This window comes from Amaranthus tricolor, chromosome 8, assembly GCF_026212465.1.
Source record: "Amaranthus tricolor cultivar Red isolate AtriRed21 chromosome 8, ASM2621246v1, whole genome shotgun sequence".
NCBI classification, from domain to species: domain Eukaryota; kingdom Viridiplantae; phylum Streptophyta; class Magnoliopsida; order Caryophyllales; family Amaranthaceae; genus Amaranthus; species Amaranthus tricolor.
Genome location: NC_080054.1, coordinates 7,532,088 through 7,554,784, shown reverse-complemented (window position 1 = coordinate 7,554,784; position 22,697 = coordinate 7,532,088). Strand labels below are relative to the sequence as shown.

Below are 22,697 nucleotides of genomic sequence, written 5' to 3'. Positions count from 1 at the left end.
GACAGAACCAAGTAAAATGCAATAGAGAAACAAAAAAAAAAGAAAAGGAAAAAATACATACCGAAAACGACAATCGAACACAGCAGCAGCTTGAAGAAAGAAAAATGGTGAACAAATCAGAAATTCCAGAGAGAGAAAAACAAAAAAAGGGAGTGAAAAATGCAAACTATAACGTGCAAGAAAAACTGACAAATGATCGCACAAATCATTCGCACACTTCGCATATAAGAGAGGTTTGCACCTAAACCTCTCTCTCTCTCTCTATATATATATATATATATATATATATATATATATATATATATATATATATATATATATAAATAATAAAGATTGAAGAGCGCAATAAAGCTCATTAACTCTTGGACAATTTTTTCTAACCTTCATTAAAATAAGCTCATTTATTTTAAAAGTTTGTTTGTCTCATCTTTCAAGTATACTTCGTCTCTATATTAATGAAGTATTTGCAATTCTGAAATGATGCATGTAAGAATATACTCCTATGAAGGTAATATAAGATCGATCTACTGCAAAATGTAAGAGTTCATACAACACTATGAAGATACAAATAAGTCATTAGCTACGTAAGCAATTGCTTAAGCCGTATCCTTTTGCTGTCATCTCTACTCATTTCCTCGGTATACAATAATTATATTTTAAATAAAAAATTTTGGTTAAAAAAGTAAAAAGTCAACCAGCAATTAAAAATATGTTTATCAATGTATTAATTCCAAAATAACAATATTTACTTTACATTTGGATTTGGTGCAAAACTAAAACTAAAAGGATGGCTTAATTGATGTGTATCAAACGGGCAAAAAACACTTGTGAAGGTCGACGTCCAACGTTGGTGATGAGCTTTGAATAAGAATGTTTAAGGTGGCTTTGTAGATCAGTGGCCATTGTCATTGGCAAGCATTTGACCAGGAAGATGTGATGTTTGATTTCCAACCTCTTTTCTGCAGGTTAAAATAGAATCAAAAACAATACTACAAAGATTTGATCGGGATTAAAATAAATAAATAAACAAGCATATGGCTGAAGAAAGCTCATAGAGTGCTAATTTAAGAGGTCAGAATTCACAAATCAATTGGTATTTTCTGTTGCCTACCTCACGAAACCTTCCCTAATTCCATTTTGGTAATGGTGACACAGGATCTAGAATTATGGTTACTTATTAAGCATGGTGGTTGCACAGTATAGGTCATACAACTGAGGTATGCTGCAAAGGAATGCTTTTATAAACATCCATCTGTTCCTCGACCTATCTTAGCAGGTGCCCCGCACATAATCCTGCTGAAGATTTCTTTGTTCTAATTGGTAGAGAAAGAGAAGCTGCAATTCAGATGCTAATATTTCAATTCTAAAGATTGTGATTAATTCTACAGTAAATGTTGGTCCTGCTCCTCTCAGGATCTTTGGTTTGGAAGCTAAGGAGTTGAGTTATGGAAGATTCAAGATCGTCATAAACAGGATTGGATTTTAAATGTCAGGGATCTGAAAATGCCAGCTAAATATGCTGATTGTAGCCTCTTACAGGGATCTGCAGATGCCAAATAAAGCACAAGATTCAGTGCGGATGACTCCAATACAGAGGTGTGACCAGAATATCCTGCGATCAAAATGTCCACTAAGGTTAACAAGACCAAAATGTGCCCATTAGACTTCTTAATCTATTTGAATTAGTTTAGGCCCACTTTGATTAGATATCTTTTTTTATATTTCAGATTGTAGCCTTATAAGGACGTCATTATCATCAATAAATGAATCAGAGTTTGATCATTCAGAAATTTTAGATTTGTTTTGTTCTTCCTTTGTAATTAGAAAATCTGTTTTGAAATCCTATATAACTAACTCATTGTAATTTTGGCTATTATGAAATAGAAGTCTTTCTTATTCTTCTTCTAATGTCAGTCTCTGTCTTGGAGGAGAACATATTTCTTCCTTAGCTCTTCATTTTGTCTCTTGAGATCACCATTGTACAGCTTAATAGGAAAGCTCCATAACACTTGTATCAGAGCCAAACTGCTGCCTGCTCTTCTTTTTCTTTTTTTTTTCTCTTCTTTCTTTTGATTTGTCTTGAAATTGACAATCAAATTCTGGTTCTTGATTGCATTTTTGATCAAAGATCGGAATTTTTGTTGAATGCCCACAAATTGTTTGTTGAAAGGCTAGTGATAGGAACAAGAAACTAGCTCCTATTACTAGATGTGTAGTAGTCATGGAAGAACATGTTAAAACTCTTGAAAGAAGGTTGGAAGAACAAAATCAGTCAATGCAGATTCTCATGCAGTGGGTTAAGGAATTAAGGGATTGTCCTAGCCTAGATCATACAAGGAAAATGGAGGTAAACATGTCTAAACCTCAAAATATGGTGCCTAAATTGCGTTGTCTTTTTGATAGCACTAATCCTAGAATATGGATTAAGAAATGTGGTAGGTATTTTAGTTCATGCGGTATTTCTGATGAGGACAAGGTATCTAACTTCTTTGGCCATGACTGGTAAGGCTGAAATTTGGGTTACTAGTTATTTAGCCAATAGAAAAAATGTGAAATGGGATAATTTATGCAAGGTTTAAAGATGAGAAAGGGGATACTGCTGTGGAACACTTTAATAAACTTACTCGAGAAGGAAGTTTAGAGGATTATATTGATTCATTTGAACATGTTAGGTCTGTTTGAATGCAAATTGAGCCTAATTTGTCCACTGAATACATCCTTGAAAGCTTTATAAGTGGATTAAGGGGGGTAATCAAACCATTTGTTAGAGCTTTTTATCCTAATTCTTTAACTGAAACTATTAAAATTGCTAGGTTATAAGAGTAACAACTTCAAGAATTGAATAAAATTCCATCAAAACCACCTTCTTCTGTTTTTCCTTCCAAGTACCAACAAAATAGCAATAAACCTCCATTATTAGCCACACCTAACCATAGAATTTCATCATATCTCCCTCAAGTTATCAAAGTCCCACCCAAACCTACTAAATACATTCGTACTGATGTTAGAGCGGAAAAGATAGCTAAAGGATTATGCTATTATTGTGATCAGAAATATCACATAAACCATAAAAGTAATTTTAAAGAACCTCAATTTTTTACTGTTGAAATTGAGGGAACTCATGAGGGAATAGAAAACCTTGATACAGAACCTATTCTTACTGAATTAGATGCAGACAGGGAATTAGTTGATCTTGACCCTTGGATTTCAGTCAGTGCACGAACTGGAATTCAAAACTTAAACACTATGAGGGTCATAGGAAGGGTTGGTAACATAGTCATTCACATACTCATTGATTCAGGCAGTACCCATAATTTTTTAGATGTCAGTAAAGCTAAACAATTGAATTATCAAACAGAAACCATTTCCACTCAGGCTGTGACAGTAGCTGATGGTAGTAATATAGTTTGTCAATCCATGTGCAAGCATTTTAATTGGGAAATGAATCATAAAACTTTTGAAACCGAAATTTTGGTCATTGCCTTGGGGGGTTGTGATATGGTACTAGGAGTTCAGTAGTTAAAAACCTTAGGGAAGATCCAATTGGATTTTGACACCCTAGTTATGCAATTTGACCTGGAGGGTGAACCATTTTCTTTACAGGGAGTCCCACCTCAGAAGGTTAGAATTGTTGTGGGTACCCCAAGTTACAAGATGATCACTTGTGCACATCCGTTGTGTTGGTTACAAATTAGGGCTATTGAGGTCCAGGATCATACAGTGAGTAGTACCCCTCTAAAGTCATTTCCTCCTAAATTACAGTGGCTAAAGGACCAGTACCATGACATTTTTGCTATCTTCTCTTTTTACCACCTTTGAGAGGTGGCTTTGATCATAGAATTCCTCTTAAAAAGGAGGATACTACAGTAAACATAAGAACCTATAGATACTCTCTGAAGCATAGGGATATTATTGAACAATTAATTCAAGATATGCTGGATAAAGGTATTATACAGCCTAGCTGCAGTCCTTTTGCTTCACCTGTAGTTTTGGTTGGCAAGAAGGATGACACATGGAAACTATGTGTTGACTACGGGGACCTCAATAAGAAAACTATTAAAGATAAATTTCCTAATCCTGTTGTTGGGGAGTTAATTGATGAATTGGCTGGTGCTAGTGTCTTTACTAAACTTGATTTGAGAGCTGGGTACCATCAATTCAGAATGCATCCTACTGACATTTTCAAAACTGCTTTTAAAACCCATATTGGACATTATGAATTCCTAGTGATGCCTTTTGGCCTTACTAATGCTCTAGCATCTTTTCAAAAATGGATGAACCATGTCTTTAAACATCTTCTCAGAAAGTGTGTTCTTGAATATTTTGATGATATTTTATTATATATAGTGACACTTTAACCAGTCATTGGGACCATTTAGCCTTGGTGTTTGATTTGTTGAGAGCTAATCATATGTTTATCAAAAAAAGCAAATGTTCCTTTGTGCAGTCTAAAGTAGAGTACTTAGGCCACTTAATTTCAGCTAAGGGGGTAGAAACTGACACTAAGAAAGTAGAGGTTATAGCTGTACGGCCAATTCCAAAAACCATTAAGGAGTTAAGAAGTTATTTGGGCCTCACAGGGTATTACAGGAAGTTCATTCCAAACTATGCATTGATCTGTAAACCTTCACATGACATCCTAAAAAAGGGTAATGTAGCTAAGAAGCAAACTTTGGCCTGGTCAGAATCAGCTCAAGATTTTGAGACACTGACATAAGTGCCACAAGTCTTGCAGTACCAGATTTTAATAAACTCTGTGGTGGAGGCTGATGCTTACTCTTATGGCATTGGCGCAGTCTTGATGCAAGAAGGTAAACCCCTAGCATATATTAGTAGAACCTTTGGTTCTAAAGGGCAAAAGTTATCCTCATATGAAAAGGATCTATTAGCTATTGTGCATGCTGTTCAAAAGTGGGAACAATACCTTTCTTCCACTCATTTTTTGATAAAGACTGACCAAGAGTTTTAAAGTGGTTGCCAGAACAGAAAGCGTGCACCCCTTTTCAACAATTTTGGTTTTCTAAACTCATGGGTTTTAACTATGATATACAGTACAAAAGTGGGAAAGAAAATATTGCTGTTGATGCTCTATAGGGTTCAAGGGGCTGAAATTCTTTGCCTAGCCATTTCTGTTATTGATTCTAATTTGGCTGCACAAATCAAAACTAGTTACCACTTGGATAACAATCTGATTTCTATTATTGAGGAATTGCAAGATCTTCATACTTATGAAGGATATACTATTAAGGAGGGTTTGCTCAGAAAGAATGGTAGGTTGGTCATAGGTCCTGTGCTCAGCTTAAGACAAAAACTCCTTTGCTGGCATCATTCATCTCCAAATAGTGGTCATGTAGGAAGGGAGTTAACACTTAAACAATCAATTCAGTCTCTAGTTTTGTAGTTGATATATTCAATAGACTATTAGCATCATTGGAGAGGTTTGGATGGAACTATCAAAAATTTGAGAGTTCCTTCAAATGAGAATTTTAGTTTTGGAACTAAGAGTCACCTAATTTATTTATGGAGATGTTGCTTCATTGCTATTCTTTGGTTCGTTTGAGTAGAGTGGAATTCAAGAATGTTTTGAGGTAGAGTCAAGTTCCTAACCTCACTTTGGGCAAAGGCTAATGGTTTGTTTTTGGATTATATGTTAGGATATCTAAGTAGTAGTAATGGGAGAATCATATAGTTATTTTCTAATAACATAGGAATGCCTTATCCCTAATTTAGTTATTATTAATAAACTTCTTATGAAAACAAAAAAATGATAGATAACCTGAGATAGTTTGACATAGCGTCATAGTGAAGGACAGCCATAATTCTTCGCCTTCTTTCTTCCTGGGAATTTCCACCTCGCATCACCACAGGTAGCTGTTTAATACCCTTAGCTTCCATTAGATCCTTGGCTGTCACTAAGTCAGTGTCTGGGAAGCAAGTCAAAACACCACGCTCTAAGCCACGGTAGCTGATCCCACGAGTACACGCCATGTAAACAGGACATGCATATACCTGTCAATATTCCAAGAGTAGCTGTTATACAGATTTAAATGAAACCTACAAAAAGTGAGAAGGAAAACAGTAGGAAGTCCCTGAACCCTCAAAGACTCATGTACCTAGATCTATGTAATACATATAGAAAGGGTTTCAACAATGGAAAAGCATAAATTCAAAATTAGAAAAGAAAATAGTAAAAAAAAATTTTTTTACTTCCCAACAATAAAACTTCCGAAAATCAAGGTCATTTTCTCAATAAAATAATTACAAAGTATTGAAATAATAATAAAAAGTACTAGCATGAATGATTTAAGTTCGAAACAATGTAAAACAGAGAATTGGTCTGCTGATAATTTAAAAGAAAAAACAACCATGAAAAAAAGTTTATCCCAGCCTTTAGAATTACCCATTCCAGCTCTCCTCTCCACCTCCTCCTCCCCATCACCCTCTTTGTTTAATTGTTTTCCTCTGTTCTGTGAATCCCTCTGTCTTCTCTCATTTTCTAGCCACATCGGTTAACCAAAAATAAGAGTACACCATGGCCATTGACTATCCAATGCAACCAAAAGGCCCCATTTAAAGTCCCGATCAAAGGGAATTTTAATTGATACATTAAAGAAAACCTCACATCTGGAAATTTTAACTGTACAACAGCTTTTGGAGACAGTTAACTCAGTACCAAGGGTTTATAGCAACCATGTCTGAATTCTAAGGATTTATGATCCTATTTTCCCCCTCAAGGTTTTGATTGCTTGAACATTTGTCAGCACATCTTGTTGGACATTTGAAACGGCATAAAACGTTTCTTAATCACAATGGCATTTTGAGTAAGTTCTATATGCATTATTCACATCTTCAAAACTAACACCATATACAGATAGTGACATAATACGGACATTTACATGCTTAATAGACTCAGATAACACTTAATTAGCCATACAACAAATTATGCTCAACCCCAACAAAATATCTTAGTTCTTGTAAAGAAATGAAAAAAACTAGGTCTAGGATCCATATTGGATGCTTGAAAACCCCAAAGCAGAGAACGCTGTATGCATCACCATCACATCAAACACTAGACAGTTTTAAAAAGGCATGCTTTGGTTCCATTTTTATAAATTACTAATACGATAAACCATGATTCCACGCACATCGTAAGGTATTGATTTGTTGCTGATAACCTTGGCAGATTTCTTGGACAAATACCGTTTAATATCACCCCTTGTCAAGATACCCTCCAGTAGATTATTACTGTCAACCACAAGAACACAATTCTGCTGGTTTTGATGCATATATTTCATAGCGTCTCTCACGGTTGTATCCAGAACAACAGAAAAATAGTTCACTGACATAGCATGGGAGACCTGATTATATAAGAATAAAAGAGTCATCATTACAGAGAAAACAAAGAATGTATAGGAAACAACAATTATAAAGTAGCAACAGTCAGCTTGAGAAAAAGGATGACAACCTTCAGATCATCAAGAATTAGTGCATCAAATGATCTGAGAACATTAGCATCTTTCACGACAGAGAGCTCTACATGCTCTCTACCTCCACTGCTGCTGTCCACAGCATTCTCACGAGAAGAAACAGAAGAATAACCTCGTGTGCGATTCCTCAATTCAGCTGGTTCTGTCTCGTTTCCTTGATTTGCAACAGAGGGTACCCATATTGCCAAACCAACAGCTCCCTAATAATTAGAATTATTATATAAAATTTGTGATAAATGAATTCAGTACTTCTATACAAAATTTAACAAATCCACCAGGGAAACAATTTCACCTGATAACAGTGGCAAAAAAATTAATAGATACAAAGAAAAAACCACTAGAGTTACCAGGACTGAGCAGTTAGCTTACAACAAAATTGACAGGAATGACCCAACTATCACTAAATAGCTTAGAATAATGCCAACTACGGGATCTTCCAAAATAATCCCAATTATATGTGCTATCCGCTCAAAATGATCCAATGGCCTGTAACTGGTGACATGTTGAGTTTTAATTGGTTTTTTCTTTTTAATTTCTTTTAATTTCCTCCTTCCCCCGTCTTGCCCAACCATCCACCACCTCTGCCATACACATTACACACCCTTCTTTTAACTCATCACTGATTCACCATCATCCCAGTAATGTTTCTGCTTCTCTCATTTCCAGCACTATCAATGTTTAGCAGCCACATTACCCCCAATCTCATTTATCTTTGGGTTTCTCAATCGATGAACTAATGTGTTTTCCGTCTTTTTATTTTTTTCCTTTTTGTCATATCAATTTATCTTTGGTCCTTAGACTCCTTACCACCAAAGCATAACCACCACCACATTCATCCATTATCTTTTCAAACTCATTACATGATACAACCAAAGCATAACTACCACTACATTCATCCAGTGCTATCATTCAACCAATTAAACTTGTACGATGTTTCGTGATTTCTAGTAGGTAATTTGAGCTTATTCACTGGTTCAATTGATTTGTGTGCCACTATAAACAATTAGATTGCAAGTCTTCTCCCCAATTTTGCATCTAGTATGGAACAAATTATGGCGTTACTTTAAATCAGCTTGTGGCTCACTAAACAACACTTTTTGAACCACCATCATAATATTCATCTTATTTCCTCATCAATGTGTCTACTTCTATGACACTTAAAATATCTTCTTGTTGTAAGTTCACTAGGCGACAAGTCAGTTTTTCTTTCATTTTACTAATTTTTTGAACTAGATGGGAAAACCTTACTTAGAAATATTCTCCCCTTTGAGTAGGAAGAAGTAAATTTCGAAGCACTTTTGTAAGGAAACTAAGGCTTTTATTTTTACCTCCATTGGCTTGTACTTCATACATCAAAGCCAAATTGCAAGCATCACTAAAAGAAGCATAGTGAGTAACCTCCACTTTTTTAGTAATGTTTTTGGACAACCATTTAACAACTCCAGCAATTTTAAAGGTCTTCTTCTCTTGTAGATCACAATTCAAACATAACTTTTCAAATTCCTTGATGTAATCTTCCTCACTCATCTCCTTTTCTTGTGAAAGCAGATTACAAATCAAACACAACTTCTCAAACTCCTCGAAGTAATCTTCCATACACATCTCATTTTCTTGTGAAAGATGCGTAAGTTACAAGTACTGCTAGTTCATACTCCTTACTCGCCCATTCTATCTCTCATCTTTTTTTAATTTCTCCGATGAACCAATTTTTCCTTCCCCTCTCTTCTTCTATTTGCCATAACATTCACACACCATAAGGCATAAAGTTTGGTTAGTTAAAGAACAAGCTTAAACTTCTTTTTATCATCATACTCCTTATATTCAAAAACAGTTATGATTTGACTTAGCCAAACAAGAAATAATTAGCTATCATGTGCCACATCAAATTCAGGAAGATCAATATTAAGACCTCTATCTTCATCAAAAAAAACTTTAATTATTCCCACTACTAATATCTTCATTTTCAATACCACCGAATTTTCTTGTAGCCTTTAAGTGCATATCAGCCATAGCATCCATTCATGTGTCTGTCTTTTGCTTTTCAATCTCACTTTCTTCATTTTTTTTCTATTCTTTCTAATCTTGAATTGATTGATCTCAAACAATTTGTAACACCAACGGTCCCGAGGGTCCTTAAGATCTAACAAAGGAGAAAGAAAACAGAAAGGCTGGTGGGTTAGTTGGGTTTATTAGGAATATTTGTAAATAGTTTTCTGTTTTGAGTTTATATTTTTGTATGCTTATGTGTCATTTTACTTTTAGTTGTTGGACTTAGGTGGCATTAGCGTATAACTGTATAAGGCCATCTTGTATGAGACTTGAGAGTTTTTTTGGCTGGTGAATAAAAAGTTGAAGGCAAGGAGTTTTCTCAACAATCAAAGTTGAGAGGGAGTTTGCACAGCACTCGAAGTTGTGCCTCAATCATTGTGTCTTGTGATTTCTGTGTGTTTTTGAATTTTTGAAGGCAGGGTTGTCTCAGAATTCCGCAAGATTTTCTTCGGCAATAGATTTTTTTTAAACTAGTGTCAGCAAACAGCAACAACGGATTTTTTTATACCGCAAACAGGGGCTGATCTGCTTTGTTTAGTATTTTGCACGAATTAACACTTTAAAACTCTCCTTTAATACACCAAAGCCAGTTGTTGTAATTTTTACCTTTGGTATCATGTCCCTCATTTAAATCAGGAAATACATATAAGGTGCTCTAGATGATGTAAGAGTTAAATCAACTGATTCAAAAAATTCAAAAAACAAAATATGGACATGTGATTTTTTAAGAAAAACGAAACAGGCGAAAACATAAGACAAACTCAATCTTTTCGGGATTAGGCTAGAGACACGAACACACTCAGTCTCTCGTAGTTCAATACTCAAGACAGACTCAAAGTATTAAAAAAATCTTGATAACTTTACAGTTTGCAGACACAAAGATATGCAAGAAAGAAAACACGAGGCTTTGGTTTATAAGACTCTGAATTTTGTTGGACATATGAGCTCCTATATAAAGAAAAGGAAGCCAAAAAGAGCTAAACATCAAGAGGTGCAGCTGGCCCGTAATGAAGCAGCAAGCGACTCTAATTAACTCCCCACTTAAAAAACTATTACTAGGCGGAATCTGATTTAAGTTGTCAATCTACCCTCAATTAACCCCCAAAACTGAATATCCCATAACAAAAACAAGACTTGTTAATTTACTCTAATTTACATCTTATTTATTTAAAGCAAATATAGTAAAATACCTAAAAATAAACCAAGTAGCCCAAGCACCATGTAGCAACCTTATGTAATATGTACGCCCAAGTGGCATTTATTAACCATGCGCTTCAAAACATGTTAACAAAGTCTTGTGAACAAATGGACTAAAACCAAGCACTTGAAGAACTAATGCAAACGGCTCATGAGGGAATGTACTTAATCTTGAATCGAGTGAAGTGGCATAGCACTTCATATAAGCGTATCCAATAGCTCTTACAAAAATGCTAGACATATGGGCCATGGAGGAAAGCAAGGGTAGAGTGAAATTTTCAAGAGTACAACAGTAGCATAGTAATCTTCTTGCTTTCCTTTATAGGCTATCCCAAATTGTTTTTCCTAGACTTTCTTTTCCATTCATAAATTTCTCTCATTGCTTAACCTCAAATGTTCGACATTGTAGACCTCACACGAACCCATTAATCTTGTATTATTCCTTTTCCTCTTTATTCGATCTCTCGCATCATATGTAAAACTTCAGATTCATTATCATTATACTAATCCCTCCTTGATTTATTCCAATCCTCAAAATTTCTTGTAAGAATAAAAATGAGAGTGAGCTAGTAAATTTTTGCGATAACTCTAATAATTGAACTACTTTTGTCTGCATCAGTAAATGTCGGAGATCACCAAGCACATTAATGCATCAAAGAAAGTCTAAAGCAAAAGAACAGTCTCAATTGAGCAAAAAGCTCGGAAATCTTTACCATGAGCGGAAGCAATATTCTGTAATCTTTAGTCAGCTCGAAAAGAAGTAAAACAGATGTCAAGGGTACAGAACAAACAGAAGCTAAAGTAGCAGCCATTCCAACCTGCAATGTGTACAGAAGTTAGTGATTTCAATTTCAAAATAGAATTAAGGAAAACATCAAAATATTATGGATACCAAGTCCTACACTCCTACTACATGTTTACCAGTGCGTAGGCTTGAGGTTGGGCAACAGAGGTGTTTCCAGGTAAAGCTGAATTAATTAAATCTGATGCTGAACCTCCAAAAACAGCACCAACTGCAGCACCTATCATTAAGCTTGGAGCATAAAGGCCACCTACAAGCCCAGATCCTTTACACAAAGCTGTAGCTACAACCTTTGCTGCAGCTAATTGAGCCAACAACCATATTCCAGGTGCTGAAGCAATTTTCCCAGTATGAAGAATTTCATCAACATTTGTGAAGCCCCAATACAGAATTCCAGGATACTTGAGAGCTATTATGCCAACCCCCAAACCTCCTAATGCAGGACAAACAACAGCGGGAAAGCCAAATTTTTCTTTGATGAAATCAAAGAGCTTGGTATACCAAACTACTAAACGCGTGAAAAATACACTAACAACACCACATAGCATACCCAAAATCAAGTATAATGGTAATTCTGCAGTAAGGCATTACAAAATATTATTAGAATCTGTGTAACTCCAACTCCAACTCCAACTCCAACATACACAAAGTAAGAAACTTTTCCACACATGTCAAGATCTTAAAGAGAAAAAAATTCACAATTATAGATAGTTCAACAATCAACACCAACAATACATGATGGGCTGACCGAGGAGAACCAATACAAGATAAATCTAGAGAAATAATATCCCCGCGGTAGACCAAATACAAACAAATTTTAATGTAATAGGAAGATTATGAAAGTTGGAGAATTATTATTAACATAGCAAACTAGACTACTTAGTAAAGGCAATCAAGAAAAATATAACTAAAATTAATGATTTACAGTTTTATTATTAATGTAATTTATATAAAGTGGGATATATGATGTTATATGGAAATTGTGAACTTTTTTAGTGTTTTGCAATGACCTGATGATTGGGGATAATGGGTTGACGAAGGGGTAATCTGGTAATTACTATATTAGGAGTACTTGAGGAATAAGTTAGGTTGAAGTGGTAGTTTTCCTATACATAAGGGGAATTAAAGACTCGTTAGCATCATGAATATTGTTAAGTAAATTGTGAGTGACTTTTATACTCAATTGGGAGACCTCAAGCTTCTCGGAGTGCTTGATTTATCTTGTTATTTTCTTCCTTTATCATCCAACTAATAATATAATTACTCTTTTATCATTTTATCATTTCAAATTCTATTTTACAGTTTTAGTCCAATTTATTAGTTCATAGCAAAAACCTTCCAAAAATTAGCCCTAAATCTTTCTTTCCCATCAAAAACCCTAAATACCCCTTTGCCCCTTCTCTTTCATTTAAACCCAAGAACCCTACATGTATGACTTTCATCACTAAACTCACTATATTGTCGGCGACCACATAACGATCTTCGGCCATCTCTACTCCGATCACCCGCCAGAATTTTCCGGCATTACGGTGCCCGCCGAACCGCCTCTCTTTTAATTTCTCTTCTTTTCTTCTTCCCATTCTATGACCTCTTCTGCCACCGCCATCAACACCTTACAGGCGCCGCTGCCTCGACCGGCAGTCCCACCGGCTGATTCTGACTCATCGGCAACCTTACCAAACTTTCCGACGACAATCTCCACCTTACCACCGCCACTACCACTGTGCTCCTTCACCCTTCTCCTCATTTCTTCTCCTCTCACAAATCCTAAAAATCTTACTTCCATGTCTAAGTGCCTCCCCAAGCCGCCGCCGACTATTACCCACATATCTCTGGTGATAGAGTCCACCGCCCAATCGGAACCACCGCCCCCCTGCTTCTTCTTTCTCTTCCAATCCACAAACCCTAATTCCTCTTTACCCTTACTCATCGGCCTATTACTCCCCTCAACAGCTTCAGCCCCCCTTGCCGCCATAGCCGCCACCGTCTCCCAACAACTTCTGTACTCACCGACCCTCTTTTTAATGTCGATCTCCACTTCTCCCATTCCTTGTGTTGTTTTCTCTCTCATCTGAGTGGACTCTTCTTTCCCTACTCTCTTTCTCTTGCTCCAATGCCGTCGAGGGCACCAAACAAACCACCTCCTCAAATCCCTTCTTTGGTTAAGCCTCCAAGACCTAAACCACACGCTACCACACGCTCCTCCACCTACTAGCCTCTTTAATTTACCCAAATCCTTTTGAAACCTCATGTTCTGCTTCTTGATTATCTCCTTTTTGCTGTGTATCTTTATTGTTTTCTTTTTGACCCTGAATTTCTTTTTTTCTCCAGTATTTTCTAACATAGTCCTTGAACTCCGGTTGATTCTCTTCTTTCTTTCTCTTCTGCATAACTCTGGTGTCCTCTTCATTGTTTTCTAGTTCTGCTAACCCTTTTATTTCCTCGAACTATGTGTTCTTTTCGAAATACATATTTTGTAGATTTGGGTTGTGTTCTTTTGTATTTTATTCCTCTTTTGCATATCCATGGTAAAAAATTACCTTTAGTTCATACTTCATCCTTTCATGGAAGTTGAGCATTGAAAATGCCTTATGACTACAATTGTGTCTCGCAAGTTCTCCAAGAGTTTGTTGCTATCTCGAACTCCAAGAGTTTTACTGAAAAAGCTTTTCTTGCAAAAACACAGCCCCAAATCCGTGGTTTGTAGCATTAGTTTCCACTATAAATGGCTTTTGGAATTCTTGCCAACACAGGCAATTTTGTCATGGCTATCTTCAATTGTCCAAAGGCCTGATCTGCTTCTTCATTCCATGCAAATAAATCTTTCTTTAATTTATTAGTGATAGCTTTGGCCAAATTCACATACCCTTTTACAAAACGACGATAGTAATCGTTTAGACCCAAGAACCCTCTCAACTCCTTAAGGTTCTTTGGTGTGGGCCCTTTGGTCATAGCTACGATTTTTTCATCGTCAACCGAAACCCCTGCCTCTGAAATCATGTATCCCAAATAAGCCACTCTTCCTACTCCATAGTCACATTTCTCCCCATTTACCACAAGAGCATTTTCCCTTAAGCATTGAAAAACCTTGGCTACATGTTCAAGATGTTCGCCCTTCACCTTACTATAAATCAAGATGTCATCAAAAAAATATCAAAACAAACTTCCGTAAATATGGTCTAAAAACCTTGTTCAATTAAGATTGAAATGTGTAGGGAGCATTGGTCAAGCCAAATGGCATGATGAAGAACTCATAAGGTTCCCCATGGGTTTGAAATGCATTTTTATGGATGTCTTGCTTCATTCGGATTTGGTGATATCTCGATTTGAGTGAATATCATGGCTCTATGAAGCTCATCAAGTAACTCATCTATCATGGGAATGGGATATTTATCGGGCACCATAGCTTTATCCAAAGCTCGGTAATCTACACAAAACCGCCATAATCCAACTTTTAGCACGTCTTGTAGCAATCGTTCGATCTCATTCTTTTGGCTATAGGGATATCAATAAGGTCGTAAGTTGATTGGGTCGGTACTTTTCTTTAAGGTTGATGACATGATCTTGGTTTCTTTGTGGAGGTAGGGTTAGCTGAGATTGAGAAAGATCCTGGTATGTTTCACAGATGGGTTGTAGTAAGGTGGGTATGTGGGTGTTAGACTGCTAACTTTCCATCCCATTATTTCTTTAACATCTTGAACATTGCCATCAATGAAATCTTTGTTCTTTTTAATGAAGGATCCCCTAACAATTTTAACTTCCTGTCTTGCCACATGAAGTAGTGTGTTAGTGTTTTTTCCAGTTGGTGGTTACCGGCACAAGTGTTTCCAACCATTGCAGTCCCAAGATTATATCGGAATTTCCCAACTCCAACGCCAAATAATCTTGCAGTACCACAATCCCTTGCAACTCAAAACAGACCTGCCAACAAACCCCTTGTCCTACTATTTCGTCCCCATTCCCTAAAATCACCCTGAATTTCTCTCATTCTTCATATGGAATGCTCAGCTTCTGAACTACTTGATTCGAGACAAAGTTATTTGTGGCCCCGGGATCAATCATCACAATTGATTCTTCTTCCCATATCTTCCCTACTAAATTCATTGTTTTAGGGTTTATGATACCAACCACTCAATTCAGTGATATCTTCCACCTCTTCAATGAAGACATCCTCTTTCGCCGCCTCTTCGTCCTCCATAACCCCAATCAACACACTCATTTCCTTCTTAATACATACATGATTTAAGGACCACTTTCCATCACATTGAAAACACAGTCCCTTAGCCCTTTTTTTCTCGGAATTCCTTGTCGGTCACCTGTCTGATTCTCTACCGGTATGGTTGCCAGCGTTTTTAGGTGGTATTCGGTTTCAGTAGTGTATTGGGTAATGTTGATTCAGGTGGTTTTGGGTAGGTTTAGGGTTTGTATTGTAACTGGATGGCTGAGGGTTATTTTGGTATTTTGGATAGCTAAGCTTTTTTGAGCATTATAAGGGTAAGTTCGCACTCCCCCGTCTTCTTCCTAACCACAACTTGCCTGTGATTTTCCGATCTATCTTCTCAGCCCACAACATTGCTTACTCCAGATTTCAGCCTTCACCTCCTCTCTCAAACCTCTCAAGAAAGCTCCCAACATCACAAATTTCGCCATTTTCTGCAAGTGGGTCAACTTTGTCACAAACTCCTTCCTATACTCCACCATAGATCTGGTTTGCTCCACCCCCATCCACTGTTCATACAAATCCTCGTCTTCAAACGGCCGAAAATTCTCCAAGATTAAACTCTTCAAGTCCTTCCAACGTTTTAACGGAATTCTTTGTTCTTTCCATGGATACCACATCATGGCCTCTCATCCACGTGTGTTACATAGTCTATTAAAATTAAGCTAAACCTAAAGTGTTTTTATAAAATTTAACTTATAAATATACAATAAAAGTTTTTACTAATAAATAAATAATGTTTCTTGTTTCAAAATTAAGCAAATTTAATTAACTACTTCTAGCATTTGGATCACTTCATGAGCTGAGGTTGTACTTGAGATTGAAGTGAGGGTGGATCGCCATAACTAACACAAACGTCTATCAACCAATTAATACTAAGCCTATGGGAAACTTTTAACATGGAACACGAATAGGTGACACGGGTGTGCTATGTAACAAAGTGTAAACAGATATCTTATACCTGCAGCTGATTTCAAATCATATGATGGCACTGTAAAAGCTGAATTATTTCCAAGCAATTCATTTGACACAGTTGACGAAATAACAGAAGCTAAAATTATCATCGCCGTAGTAAATGGTGGTGAATTCTCAGCACGAAGAGGTCTTAACACCGTCTCAATAGCAAAGAAACAACCAGCAACCGCTGCATTAAAACCTGTCAAAGAAAAGTACACAACATAGAAGGTCAAACAACTCAAAAATCATTGTCTTCATAAAATACACAACATAAATGTCACATGAAAGAAAACTAAAATTTGGGCAAGGAATGAGAGCCACAATCATTATATGAACTTTTGAACCAGAAGAATTTGCAATATTGAAGTCACCTTCTAGGTGTCATTTTTAAAAAATGGTTTGCTAGACGTGCATTACTGTAAATGTGTAACACCCCCATAATTGGTCCAATTTTTATAAGCATTTTTAAGGAAGAACATAAACCAAATCCCAATCATGGGAGCGTTACCGTCACATCTATTTCTGATAAGAAATAAATGTAAGGCTAAACAACTATAAAATAATTCTATACAATTTAACAACTAAACAACTTTACAACTGGAGGTGATATTTTAACTGAGACATGACTCTAATAAAAGCTTTCTAGGTGACCCTCACTCCACGATTTCCACACGATCAATAACCTGCAGAAATAAGAATACAAGAAAACGAGGGAAAAACTCTCAAAATCAGGAAATTGAGTAATTCCAACTCCATCCCGTAAAACAGTTAAGTTTGAAATAGGTTAAGAAATATAAATTATAATCGAGTTGAAAATAATTTTGGAAAATAATATAAAGCTGAGTTTAAAAATCAATTTATGAAAAAAATATAATATCACATAAACCAATTAATTTATTTGATATTTAATAATTTTGGAACGAGAACGCCAGTAGGTCGAGGCTTTACCCCTATACCTACTTCATCAAGAGGTCGTCACCCCAAATAATTTAAGGCCAACAGGGTAGTCTCAAGTAACCCTAGTGTGCACACCCCTTCTACTTGGATCACAACAAATAGAAGGAAGATCAAACATCGTATCAAGTAGCAGAAATAATAATACCTATTGGCAGCTATACTAACCAAACAGGGCAATCTGTTCATCACCCTTATACTTGGATTACAACAAATATAAGAGCTTCATTTCCTTCTTGTTACACTTTACGTGATTTAATATATTTTAATAATTAGTCGCGAGCACACAAACATATGTGGGTTAGGTAGCATATCAATTAGAGCTTCCAAAAGATTGTCACTTGCATCCGGTTTTCCATGTCTCACAGCTCAAACGAGCCGAGGGAGTAACACAAGTTGTTGCAGTTGGCCCTCCATTGACAGCCGACTTAGAAGAGGTGTTACAACCGTTAGACATTTTGCAAGTTCATCAATTACCATTCAAGCCACAAGAGATATTGGTGTTATGGGATGGTCATGACAAAACAGAAGCTACATGGGAAGACGCTACCAAATTCTTTGCCACCTTTCCTAATGCTCGCCTTGAGGACAAGGTGCTTAATTTGGCCGGGAGTATTGTAACACCCACGGTTCCTAGGGTCCTTAAGCCCTACCAAAGGAGGAGAAAAAGGGAGGGGTTGGCGGTTTAGTTTGGAGTTTAAATGAATATTTGTAATAATGTTTCTATTTTGAGTTTATTTTTCGTATGCTTAGGTGTCATTTTATTTTAGTTGTTTGGCTTACGTGGCATTAGTGAATACCTATATAAGGCCACCTTGTAATTGACTTAGTTTTATCCAACTATTGAATAAGAATTGATTGGGAAGGAGTTTTCACAGCACTCGAAGCTGTAAGGGAGTTTGCGCAGCACTCGAAGCTGTGTCTTCAATCATTGTGTTCTTTGTAAGTTCTTTGTGTAATCGGATCTAAGAGGCAGGAGGTGTCTCAAAATTTTAATTCCAGTGTTAAAGTGTTTCCGTAATTTTTAATTCAAGCACAGAAGTCCTTCGGGTTGAAGAATGGTGTATGGACTCGGAAAATAGAGGGTCCACGTGAAAAAGAATCATGTTGGGCCTAGTTCACGCAAATTGGATCATCAATCAAGCAAGAGAAACCTATGAAGATGAGAGTCCAACTAATCAATTCAATCTAATACAACTGATTTTCAGCCAACAAAGGAAAAAGGGGGGTCAAAAGTTTGAAGGAAGAAAAGGTCAATAGTTAGACTTGAAGACCTATTCTCAAATGGATGCTAACTACACGTTTAACCAACCCTCAAATGTTTGTCTATGTTCATGAAATTCAAAATCAGTCGAAACATTCAAATTGTTCAACTAATAGTGTTAGGCGCCACTTTCAACTGTTTTCAAATTTTTTGTTAGTTTGAATTTCATTTTTAGGTGCCACTCTAGCTACATTTAATTTTCAGTGTGCCATATTAATTTTAGTTGTTTTCCTATAAATAGCCCTGTTGCACAAAATCAAAGTCAAACGAAATTTTCCAAATAATTATTAAGACTTATGCCTTTTTTGTTTTCAAAGTTCTCTGTCATGATTGGGAGATACAGAATTTATCAACTTTGAAGCTTGTTTGATATGAAGAATGTTTCTTTATCGGATTAAACCTACATGGCTATTCAATCATTCCTAACTTTTCTATACGTCAAACTACAAAAATTCGTCTCCCTCAAAAAATCGTTATACGTAAATATTCAAAAATTTATCAAGGTTCTTTTGTTTGATAAAATTCCAACTTAAATTTTCCTCTTGAATCCCAAACCCACAAAATCAAGCATAACATCCAAAAAGATACAATAGTAAAATGGCTCATTTAATCATGTATACATCTAATTTATGTGAAGTTACAAATGATGTTTACTAACAAGGGTCAATCGATAATAACCTCTTAATTATCACTAACAAGTGTATAATAATGATAAGGTTGTGCACATCCAAACCCCCTTCATTGAGGCAATGAAATGTTGTTGTATGAAAGAACTTAGTCTGATACAAAAGTGTCCAAGTCAAATTGTCCACCCATTCATCCCATTTGTCACACGCCTAAAACAACACACCTAAAACAACATAAACCCAAGCTCAGTATCTTTTCACTGTCACACGCTAAAATATTAAAATAACCCTACCTCTCCCTCAACCTAAACCAACTCGCCAACCTTCATGAATAAGCTTATCAAAAATGTCCCATACCTTTCCATCAACCCTCATATTTCTAAACCCCCCTCACCTCTTTGTTAAACTATTATGGACTGGTTTAGCCATAGGACAGATTTTACTAATAACAAAAGAAAAATGTATATGAATGTAATGAATTTTATGAAAATGTAAACGTATATGGAAAGATTGAATGTAATTAAAGGAAAATTATAAACGATAGTATACAAGCATTCGAGAGGCTTGTTCTCTCCTAATGAGTATTAAAACTCCGCTTAAAACTATTACTTGAATGAATTCCTAATTCCCTTCCCTTCCCCTTTATTTATACTAATTATCCCTACCTTTAATTCCCCCAACTTAACTAATTTCTAAATATTATTTATTATTAATTCCTATAATACCCCTTTCCAGCTCTTCATGACATACCGGCCCCTAAAAAATCCACCTTGTCCTCGAGGTGGGAAAAAAGTAATACACCCAACTTCTGAGTTGTTTTCTTAAATTCAATTATCCAGTACGTGGCCTAATTGATTGAGCAAGTGTTTGTGAGAGAAGAAAGAAAGAAAAGCGGAGAAAAGCAAAGACAAGTATGATGCAGTGCTCGAGCACTGCAGCTCCAACCAAATTCCTCTGATTGTATTTCTTGATGTCCACAACAATTACATTTCCTTATTTATATAGCATGGCGCCTAACAATTTTCTAACTGAACATACAAAACAGAATATAACATTTTCCCTAACTACTTGTACTAAAAAATGTCCCTCCCTTCTCATGACGCCTAACATAAGTCTACAAAATGGGTTCCCCTTATCCAGGTATGACACATCCTTAGATGTTTGTTCATCCACCATAACAACTTCATTCCTATTTCTATCTTCTCTTAAGCACAACAAACTATATTCCTGCCTTTCAAAACTATTATGGCTTTGACCCTATCTCAAATCCATTTTTTCTCTTGTAGACATAAAATGTTCATTTTCTTCAATTCCATATGTAAAATCTACCGGTCAAGCTATCAGCATTTCAAGATCTCATTCTTAACCTAAGACCCTTGGTTTTCCTTAACCTCCTATACCTAAACTCTATGTTTCCTTGCTCATTTGACACCGCACTCAGGCCATGTGGCGCATCGTTTCGGACGACATCCTAGTATAAGTAACATGCCAACCACACTCCAGAAATGTTTCCAATTCTAACTATAGAAAAAGTTTTGGCCACCATGTTCCCAAAACTCAACCCACCTATTATCAAACTATAAAATCAGAAGCAACAAATATATCTCTCTTCTTCGCATAGGAGACCCAACCAAAGAAAACCAAATCCCTAGAAACCATATCCATTATACAACTTAGAAAACAAAAATGAGATAAAAATGAAATGAGAACAAGTTTAGAAGAAGCAGGAAGTTGAGTACCTGAAGCAATACCAGCAGCAGCTCCAGCAGCAACAAGAGCAATCTTTCTTTCTCTGTTATTTTCCATGAACAAGTAGCATCCGTAGGCACAAGACTTTCCAATATCAACACTAGGACCCTCAGGACCCAAGGAACAACCGGTACCTAGAGTGACAGCAGCTTGAATGGCTTTAATTGTGGGAAAGACTCCGGCAAGGAGATGAAAACCTGACTTTGACTTAGTCTTAGAAGGGGGAGCAGGGGGCTTAATCTGGTCTAAAATTTCAAGCAAACCATGCATCATTCCTACAACAACACCACCTGTAACTGGTATGAGAAGTATGCGATGCCAAGTATCTGCAAGTCTCTGTAACCGAAGCCAAGAAGCGCCTTCATTAGGAGTACCAGCCCAAGCCCATTCATGAATGACATGCACCTACACTAGACACATAAATTTGACGAGTACATTCAATAATCCATTTGACAATCCCTTTGTTAAAAGGATAAATCGATAAATTGAAAATCATACCCCTCGGTTAAAAGCGGCAACACAAAGACCTGTAGCGAGACCAAGAAGGCAGCCAATGAGGAGCAAAGCCCATTCTGGAGGATCACCAAGAGCTTCTCCGCCAGTTTCTGAATCGAGGTCAGAATGATGATGATGATGGTGATGATGACGACTAAAACCAAAAGATGGGGAAGATGAAGATTCAGAAGCAGAAGCAGAAGTAGAAGCAGGGGGATCTTCTTCATCCCCAACCCCAATTTGATTCCAACCACGATCTAGACTTACTGTAGGCGATTTTGAATTTGATTTTGATTTTGATTTTGATTTTGATTTTGATTTTAATTGTGAGATGAGATTGTTAAAAGTTCCTCTTCCTCCGCCCTCTTCTTCCAAACTGGAATCATCATCAGTCGATCTCATCAGTGCAACATCATCCTGATTGTTTTCCATTCTTTCTCCTTCCCTTCTTTCATCATCCATCATCTCAACTTAATTGAGAGTCGCAACTTTTTCGGATTCAAAACTTCAACTCTTCAATCCAACCAGATCATGAAGTATTACTACCATGTTTGCGAACTAAGACTATTCCTCACTTTGCTCTTCGAGAACACAACCAATACCAATAAGGCAATAACCAATACCAATAAGGCAATAACCAATACCAATACGACTTATTGCCAACTCCAACAGTTAATAAATAATAACCAATACTAAAATGCAATAAATTTTACTTAGTAATTAATTGTCGCTCATTATTATCAAAATCTAGTATAAAACCCGTGCAATGCACGATGTATGAAATTATAATTAAATGTAAATTTAAGATAAAAATGCAATTATGTATATTTTATATCCTTATTAATGTGTATTTTATTAAATGCAATAAAAACCTTATATAATAATGTCATTTAGTATA

The 22,697-nt window shown here is 36.3% G+C and overlaps 1 protein-coding gene across 5 annotated transcripts; it reads right to left on the bottom strand.

The window, feature by feature from the left end:
• Positions 1 to 503: 503 nt before the first annotated feature.
• On the bottom strand, positions 504 to 22,439 carry LOC130820222 (chloride channel protein CLC-f). Of its 5 annotated transcripts, none has more exons than XM_057685503.1 (10): positions 21,803 to 22,432; positions 21,295 to 21,709; positions 16,716 to 16,910; positions 11,655 to 12,109; positions 11,447 to 11,551; positions 7,466 to 7,687; positions 7,146 to 7,358; positions 5,777 to 6,009; positions 1,538 to 1,612; positions 504 to 959 (listed from the first exon to the last, which is right to left on the bottom strand). In XM_057685503.1, the coding sequence occupies exons 1-10, from the start codon at positions 22,262 to 22,264 to the stop codon at positions 893 to 895; spliced, it is 2,442 nt and encodes an 813-aa protein (XP_057541486.1). In that variant the 5' UTR covers positions 22,265 to 22,432; the 3' UTR covers positions 504 to 892. The 5 variants fall into 5 exon arrangements, with proteins under 5 accessions (XP_057541486.1, XP_057541487.1, XP_057541490.1 ...); XM_057685504.1 differs by having other exon boundaries at positions 7,176 to 7,358; XM_057685507.1 differs by having other exon boundaries at positions 21,295 to 21,714; positions 21,803 to 21,940.
• Between the last annotated feature and the right edge of the window lie 258 nt (positions 22,440 to 22,697).